An 8,357-nucleotide genomic window follows, 5' to 3' on the forward strand; every position below is an offset into this window, starting at 1 on the left:
AACGACATCTGATGATCGCCACACTATACAAAGTATCTACGAGTATCCATCCGCCGAGGGTGTGTCCCCCATGGTTCTCGTCCTCGTATAAAGGCCTGACATCTCCGTCTCAAGTTCCGTAAGATCTGGAACTCGAGCACCTTTCTGTTTACTGCTCCAAGGACGGCAGACACTTTATCGAGTGGTTTCGGGTTTGTTTTTCCTCTCTCTCTCTCTCTCTCTCTCTAAGCATTTCTCAAGCAATCATGGGCATGGCAAAGGACGGCAAGCAAGGGCAAGGCGTCCTCACCATCGAGGCAAAGCCCTACCCCTTTTCCTTCCCGCTCAAACACACCGCGCTGCTGGTGATAGACATGCAGCGCGATTTCATCTGTGCGGGCGGCTTTGGCGAGATCCAGGGCGGGAATCTAGAGGCCGTGCAGGCTTCGATTGCGCCCACCAAGTCGCTACTGGATGCGTGCCGCGACGCGGGCATGCACATTTTTCACACCCGAGAGGGTCAGGTCCCGTCGCTGGCGGACTGTCCGTCGTCGAAACTTGTTCGACAGGCCGCTGCCCCGGGCAACACCCAACATATGAAAGTCATTGGCGACAAGGGCGAGCTGGGCCGGCTTTTGGTGCGCGGCGAGTACGGTCACGACATCGTCGACGAGCTGCAGCCACTACCCTCGGAGGTGGTGATTGACAAGCCCGGCAAAGGGTCGTTCTGGAATACCCCGATCCTCCACAAATTGAAGGCCTACGGAATCACCCATCTTCTCGTTTCGGGGGTCACGACGGAATGCTGCTTTTCAACCACGATCCGCGAAGCCAATGACCGAGGCTTCGAGTGCTGTGGCATCGTGCAGAGCACTGCGGGCTACAACTCGGCCTTCAAAACCGCCTCCCTCGACATGATACACTGGTCACAGGGCCTGTTTGGGTTTGTGGCAGATCTCCAACCTGTCCTTGATGTGCTTTCCCCCTGGCAAACTCAGAATAAAGGCGTCAGCACGCCCCCGCAAACACCACCGGCCTGGGATGGAAAGCTCGGGATTGCCGACCTCCAGGCCTCGTATAAGCATGGCTTGTCTCCCCTCGAGCTGGTAAATGCCCTGTTCGACCGCATTCAGAAATACGAACACATTGATCCCGCCGTCTGGATCCGACGAGAGTCAAGAGAGGCAGTTCTGGACCAAGCCCGTCGCCTTCTCGAGCTCTATCCCGACAAGAATGCTCGTCCAGCATTGTTTGGTGTGCCGTAAGCGATTCCCCAAGCCTGCAGTGGTAGTCCTGAGATGTCTACTCAAAAGGTTCTACCTCTTTTTTTTGGACAGCATTTGATGCTAACGGTTCGACAGGTTCACAGTCAAGGATTCTATTGACGTCCAAGGAATAGAAACCACCACGGCGTGTCCGCCACTAGCTTTTGTGGCCACCAAATCTGCCATGTGCTACCAGAAGGTAGTTGGACAGGGTGCCATATACCTGGGCAAAGTCAACTTGGATCAATTGGCAACTGGGCTGAGCGGGTGCAGAAGTCCGTTCGGCATCACGCATTCTGTTTTCAGCGATGAGCATATATCTGGCGGGAGTAGCAGCGGAAGCTGTGTGAGTGTGGGTGCAGATCTGGTAGGTCGAATTTTGCTCTAGGGGGGTTTTGGCTTGTGTCACTGACGTGTGTTTCCAGGCGACCTTCTCGCTGGCAACAGACACTGCGGGGTCTGGGCGAGTGCCAGCTGGCTTCAACGGTGTTGTGGGATACAAGCCTACGCGCGGGTTGGTGTCCTTTGAGGGCGTGACGCCTGCTTGCTTGTCGCTTGATTGCATCGCCTTCACCGCTAGGACGGTCGAAGATGCGCGCACGCTGTGGCAGGCCTGCGAGGGATACGATGAAAATGATCGTTATGCCAGAGATACGTAAGTTCCATTTGTCGAGAGAATCACTTGCCTTGCTCCGTCATTGGTCATGGAGGCTAACAGAAATTCCAGATTCCCTGCCGAACGACACGTCAACTCGATCGGTGCACAAAAGGGGACCTTTCGATTTGGCATTCCTCCTCCCGAGCTGCTCGAGGTCTGTTCGCCTAGCTTCCGGAAACTATTCAATGAAGCCATCTCGCGACTCCAGGCCATGGGAGGGACTCTGGTGCCCATGGACTGGACTCCGTTTCAGAAAGCCGGAGACTTGCTGTATGAAGGCACGTTTGTCTCGGAGAGATTGGCTAGCTTACCCGACGACTTCCTGGAGAAGAACCGGCAGCATCTGCACCCCGTCATCCTCGAGCTATTCGAGAAGGTGGTGGCACGACAGAGCACGGCGGTGCAACTGTTCAGAGAACTTCAGGCCAAGGCGCTCTACACCCGACAAGCCACATCGCAATTCTCGTCTGCAGACCGACTGGGGCTTGACGTGGTGGTGGTTCCCACGGCGCCGTGGCATCCCACCATCAAGGAAATGCTTGCAGATCCCATCCGGCTGAATGCGAAGATGGGCACCTTCACCCATTTTGCCAACGTGTTGGATATGTGCGGCATTGCCGTGCCGTCGACGACATACCAGGAAAGCGAGGCTGGCCCTCGTCTGCCATTCAGCGTCACGTTCCTGGGCAGCCGCTGCTCGGATAGCGAGGTGCTGGGGATTGCCAGCCGATACCAGGAGGCGACGGGGAGATAGGCGGGGAGAGGGGGGCTGCTTGGTTTTAGCGAACTTGATGATTGCCGACCATTTCTATCTTTCTATCTGGATGTTTGCGTTGGGTATTGATAAAAAGAGCTGCGGTGTGCATTAGGGCGAGGAACGGCAGGCAGCAAAGCCCCAATCTTGCAGGTTGAAGCGTCTCACCCACGCCCCAGCGGTGCGCCGGGGGCCCTGTGGTGGTGACCCAATGCTCCGCCTGGATCTCTTGGGTGACTCCCTCCTTCAGCCCCGTCCCGTCAGCCAATCCAGAGGCCGGCTTCCTTATCTCGAGCAGGCCTGGAAAACGACACTAGACGGCCTTGTCTGGTATTTCTTACTCAATCAATTGCAGGGCCATTCGCTATACCGGGCTAGCCATGACCTCTTCTCAACGCCTATTAGTTGCCAGGGCTCCGCTAGGCCGTCACAGCTCTAACTGCGTAGGTCGAGATCTTGCCTTTAGCGGTTTTCTGCGTTTCCCCCCCGGGATGCCAGACCACTCCCAAGTCCTACCAGAGCGCAGAAGCTTATCCTGACGCAAAATGACTGATGGGGGTAGAGCGGTAGAGAGATCTTGGGAAGAGTAAAAAAATATCACAACAGAAAAAAGGAACCAAGGCGCCCCCCCAAAGATTGGCAATAACTGATATGGGCTTCTCTTGCCCTAAAAGCTTTCCCTTTCGTTCCTTATCCTTTAGCCCAATAAAGGCCATGACATGTTCCTAAACGAAAGGCCCTCCTTCCCCCCCGAGATACTCTAATCGTCATGCTCTCAACCATGTCGCCCCCTTCCTTGGGTGACGCTGCCTCCTCTAATAATGGTCCCAGTCCCTCGTTTGCCGGCCCTGGTCCAGGTAGTGTGAGCGGTATGACATCGCCCTCGAGTGCTCGCGTGGGTGAAGGCTCGGGCCCCCTAGGCATTCGACCCGACCGACCCTGTGATGGCTGTCGACGTCGCAAGAGCCGCTGTGTCATGAACCCGGATGCTGCCTCGTGCGTCATGTGCCAGTTCCACAAGCAGGCCTGTACCTTTATCGAAGACGCAGCTCCTCGGCGACGGAAGCAGCCCAACACCAACACCAACACCACCGCCAACAACCCTCTTGCTGGCGGCAATGCCAGTTCCGAGAATGCTTCGGTTGCTTCCCTAGCTCGGCAAAGACGATCGTAAGGGAGCCCCCCTTTTTATCCCACCTGCTTTATCAAACAATCCTTGGAACCCGAAAATCCACCCCTCCGTCCTTTCAAACCCAAGACTTAACTGGCCTTTTCCGGGTCTTGCATATTGTCCACCCCCCGCCTCGTTCCTCCTCCTTCCTATCATCAGGCTAAGGCATAGATAACAGAGGTTCCGATGGCAACGGCCATGCCCCACGACGGCAATCTGCTGAATCCATTCGTACCGGTCCCGTCATTGACGATTATGCCAACTTGCAGGGCGAGTCACTGCTCAAAAAAACCTTAGGGTACGTATTATCGTTGCTGCTGTATTGTCCTGGAGAAGTTTCGCTGTCTCGCAAGAGAGCCTTGTCTCCTCCCCAATCTGTCAACTCTCTTTCCTCGATAAGACGCTGATATGGTCATGGCCAGGCTGCAAAATCATCGATATGCAAAATGTATGTTTCCCAGCTCTGTTGGTCGTCATTTCTCATGGAAACGATCCAATAGCCTCCCCCGGGAAATGTACGATATTAGATAGCCGCTAACAACAACTACTAGATATTGGACCTACCGACGAACACGACTTTGCCCTATTGGACCTTCGACTGTACGACGACATCAAGGGCGAAAGTCCCGCCGACCAAGGCTCCTTTCGCAAAGTCGGCCCCAATGAGTTTTTCCACCAATATGCCGACTCGGATTCTCCCAATCATGCCAGGGAGATCGAGGAGCTCGACAACATCGAGCGCATTGTCGCCCCTCACGGTGAAGCTCTGATCAAACTCTACTTCCGCATTGTCCACCCGACCTTTCCCATCCTGCACAAGAAGGTCTACCTGGAGAAGTATGGCCGGACCCATCGGGAGTTCTCCCCACCCTTACTTGCTGCCGTCTACATCCTGGCGCTGAATTGGTGGTCATACAGCGCCGAGCTCGCCAGGCAGACCAAGCCCAACGTCGCTGAACTGGAAGACGTTGCCTACCGGACGTTGCAAGACGTCTCACATCGAGCCAAGCTGTCCACGGTCCAGGCAGGGCTTCTCCTGCTCCAACGACCGGGCAGTAACCAGGCCTGGCAGCTAACGTCGCAGCTCGTCGCCATTGGCCAAGATCTCGGGCTCCATCTGGACTGTTCGAACTGGCGCATCCCGTCGTGGGAGAAGGGGCTTCGGAAACGGCTGGGCTGGGCTCTCTTCATGCAGGACACGTGGTCGGCCTTGATCTATGGACGGCCTCCTCACATTTCCTCGACCAACTGGGCCGTCCAGCCGGTGATCAGCAGCGACTTCCCCGAGAGTGCCGCCGACGAGGACGGGGAGGACGGCAGCACTGAGGTGGAGAAGGGCCGGACGCTGTTCAGCGCTATGATCACGCTGACCAAGATGCTGGCCGAGGTGCTAGATGGCCTGTACTCGCTACGGGCGGAGATGGAGGTCAAGAGTTCGTACGACAGCACGAAGGCCATCCTCGACCGGGCCAAACCCATCCAGCTCAAGCTGCGATCCTGGTACGCCGAGATGCCTGAGACGCTGCGCATGGACGCCACGAGGGTCGGCAAGCTGAGCTCGGTGGGCTATCTGCACCTGGCCTACTTCGCCACCGAGATCACGCTGCACCGCCGGATCCTGCGCTCGCTCTCTCACAACACGGACCCTTACATGATCCAAATCTGTCGCTCGGCGGCCAAAGCCCGCCTGATCAGCGCCATGGACTTTTTCAACCGCCTCAAGCCCGAGCATCTGCAGTCGTTCTGGTACTTTGCCTCAAAGTTCAACTTTGCCCTCATCGGCACCTTTGCCGGCCTGTGCTTCGTCACCTCGGTGAGCCAGGAGGAGGCCGAATTCTACCAGCGACGGCTCCAAGAGTACCGCTGGACGCTAAGGGTCTCGAACAAGAGCGCAGAGTTCTTGGAGATTGCGAGCGGCATCCTTGAGTCGGCCGTGGGTTCGCTGCTCAAAGCTGCAGACGCCATTGACAGCCGGCGCTGGTCGTTTCCCATGCTCCAGCAGCAGCCCGAGGAGGAGGACACGGCCATGGAATCTTTCTTCCCCAGCACCGACGATGCATTTTACGACACCCAGATGGATTCTTGATCCCAAAAGCATTCGGACGTCAAAATGTTCTATTCTGGCCTCCGAGGGATGTGTTTGGCCCACATTCCCAGAGCCTACTTTGAGTCGGCACTGCTTGTCTGAGCTAGGTCGCTGCTCACCCATGGGGCGGACAGTGCATCCGAAACAGTGACACATCGCCAACGGTGATTATCTACCCATTGGACGACTTATTACAAAATCTGTTACACGACACGTGGGTCGCAACGAAGCCCGAGATCCAACGCTGAAAGCGGTCAAGTCCGTTTCGACGGCTCAGTGGAGGCTTTGGGATTATTGTTCTCGCAGCTCTAGCGCGCGCCTTACCTCATGGCCATCCCACAGATCGTCAAGCTTCATGCAAGACGAAATCTTTGACTCATCGGTGGCCATGTTGATATTTAGACCATCTTCAGCAGGCTCTCGAGGTTTGCAGAAACCTGTACCGAGCCATACAGTCTTATCTACGCAAGTTGGTCACAATGGCCACCACTACCAACCTCGAACTGCGCACAGTGTTGAGCACGCAGCAGCGGAGCCCTGTGGATGCACAAGGCCACGACGACGAAGCCTCGACCTCTTGGGGCCCCGTTGCGGTTGATCGGCACGCGGGTTCAGAGGAGGCACCAACAAATGTAGCCACGGCAATCCCCGAGGGAGGCTATGGCTGGACCGTTGTCTCGGTCTGTGCGCTCCTGACATTCTGGTTCAACGGTATCACTGGCAGCTGGGGGGTGATCCAGACGGCGCTGTTGCAGTCGAAGCTCACGGACACGCCAACGTCGACCATTTCTTTCGTCGGCACTCTGGGATTGGCCTGCGTCGTGGCATTTGGGCTTTTCGGGGTCCGTCTGGTCCGCCTTTTGGGCGCGCGTGTGACGGCCCTCCTTGGTGTCGTCCTTGTTTCGTTGGGCGAGATCTGCTCGTCCTTCACCACGTCCAACGTCGGCGGTCTGTTCGGATGCTCGGGCGTGCTCTACGGCCTGGGTGCCTGCCTGTGCTATTCAATCTCCAACACGCTCCCGACGCAATACTTTGCGGCCAGATTGGGTCTCGCCTCTGGCCTGGTTAAAGCCGGCGGCGGCATCGGGGCTGCCGTCCTCGCTGTTGCAATCGATGCCCTGATCCGTCGCGTGGGCATCCCATGGACGTTCCGGATCCTGGGCCTCTGTTCGCTGGCCACAAGTGGACCGGCCGTGTTTCTGATCCAGGAGCGTACTCCACTGGGGAAAGTGCCCTTTCTCGACCTGTCCCTGTTCCGCAATCTGCCTTTTACAGCCATCTTCTGCGCCGGCGCCATCGGGACGTTTGCGCTGTTTGTCCCGCCCTTTTTTCTCCCCCTGGTAGCGCAGAGCGTCGGTCTGAGCTCGTCGACCGGCGCCGGGCTGGTCGGTGCCTTCAATGCGTGCACCGCAGTCGGCCGCTTCATGTCGGGCTGGCTCAGCGACCTCATTGGACCCGTGAATATGTTCTTGTTGGCCATGACTCTGAACGCCGTCAGCATGCTGGCCATCTGGCCCGTCTCGAACTCTCTGGCGCCGCTAGTCATCTTTGCCATGCTGAACGGCCTCGCAAACGGCGGCTTCTTCACGCTTTACCCCGTCGTGGTGGCTAGCACCGCTGCTCGAGTGGAGAACAGCGAGTCTGGCCGGGTGGCTATCGCGATGGGCATGGCGATTTCCGGGTGGACTGGCGGCTACTTGATGGGAGTGTGAGTGATGTTTCCCATCGATTTTACAATCTGATTTCTTTTCCGCTGGATGCATTGACCCTGACCAATCTTTACATTTTTCTAGGCCTATTGCAGGATATCTTCTTCAGGCCTCGGGAATAGGCAGACAAGGAGGCGGGCGGCACGCAAAGTCCGGCGCCGCAATCGATCCGTACCGCCCGGCCATCTTCTACGCTGGCGGCGTCGCCCTCGCAGCCGCTGGGTGCGTCTTGATAGCGAGGTTGAAACTGGCGCGGGGCATGGGGAAGCGGGTGTAAGAAGTGAGATGTTCGACTTGACCGATCGATCGACAATCGACCGCTCACTTGCCGCTCCGTATCGGACTGGCCATGAGCGCATCTTAAGGCATTACAAGCTGGGTAGCTAGCTATCCACTATGCAGGTCCGCTCTCGACAGGGCACGGGCTGGCTGGCTAGTGGCTGGCTGGCTATATGTGTTCTGTGCAGGTGCACGTCCATGTAGCGTCGCTGGCTTACGCATGTTGAATGGGAAAAGCCTGTGCACCCGTGCAGCCACCCATACATCCAACCATCCAAGGGGATCGATAGAGCGTGGATCCCTAGGGAGAGATAGCAAACCGCCATGTGTTGTGAAAGGGCAAAGTGACAATCCACTACATCCCTTGCAACCACAGTCCTTCCATTAACGGATCAACTCCCTTCCAAGCACCAAGTCTCGTCTTCTGTCTTCTGTCTTCTGTCTTCTGTCTTCTGT

The 8,357-nt window shown here is 56.8% G+C and overlaps 3 protein-coding genes across 3 annotated transcripts; all 3 read left to right on the forward strand.

Moving 5' to 3' along the window:
• Positions 1-245: 245 nt before the first annotated feature.
• On the forward strand, positions 246-2,656 carry Z520_07069 (uncharacterized protein; the record flags this gene model as incomplete). The annotated part of the gene is made up of 4 exons (XM_016777568.1): positions 246-1,240; positions 1,341-1,611; positions 1,670-1,899; positions 1,972-2,656. The coding sequence occupies 4 exons, from the start codon at positions 246-248 to the stop codon at positions 2,654-2,656; spliced, it is 2,181 nt and encodes a 726-aa protein (XP_016631078.1).
• A 781-nt stretch (positions 2,657-3,437) lies between these two features.
• Z520_07070 (uncharacterized protein) lies at positions 3,438-5,913 on the forward strand (the record flags this gene model as incomplete). The annotated part of the gene is made up of 4 exons (XM_016777569.1): positions 3,438-3,826; positions 4,006-4,125; positions 4,250-4,275; positions 4,379-5,913. The coding sequence occupies 4 exons, from the start codon at positions 3,438-3,440 to the stop codon at positions 5,911-5,913; spliced, it is 2,070 nt and encodes a 689-aa protein (XP_016631079.1).
• A 479-nt stretch (positions 5,914-6,392) lies between these two features.
• Z520_07071 (uncharacterized protein) lies at positions 6,393-7,899 on the forward strand (the record flags this gene model as incomplete). Its single annotated transcript, XM_016777570.1, has 2 exons — positions 6,393-7,621; positions 7,707-7,899. 2 exons carry the CDS (start codon positions 6,393-6,395, stop codon positions 7,897-7,899), a joined length of 1,422 nt encoding a protein of 473 aa, XP_016631080.1.
• Positions 7,900-8,357: the final 458 nt, after the last annotated feature.

Source organism: Fonsecaea multimorphosa, assembly GCF_000836435.1.
Source record: "Fonsecaea multimorphosa CBS 102226 unplaced genomic scaffold supercont1.14, whole genome shotgun sequence".
NCBI lineage: Eukaryota > Fungi > Ascomycota > Eurotiomycetes > Chaetothyriales > Herpotrichiellaceae > Fonsecaea > Fonsecaea multimorphosa.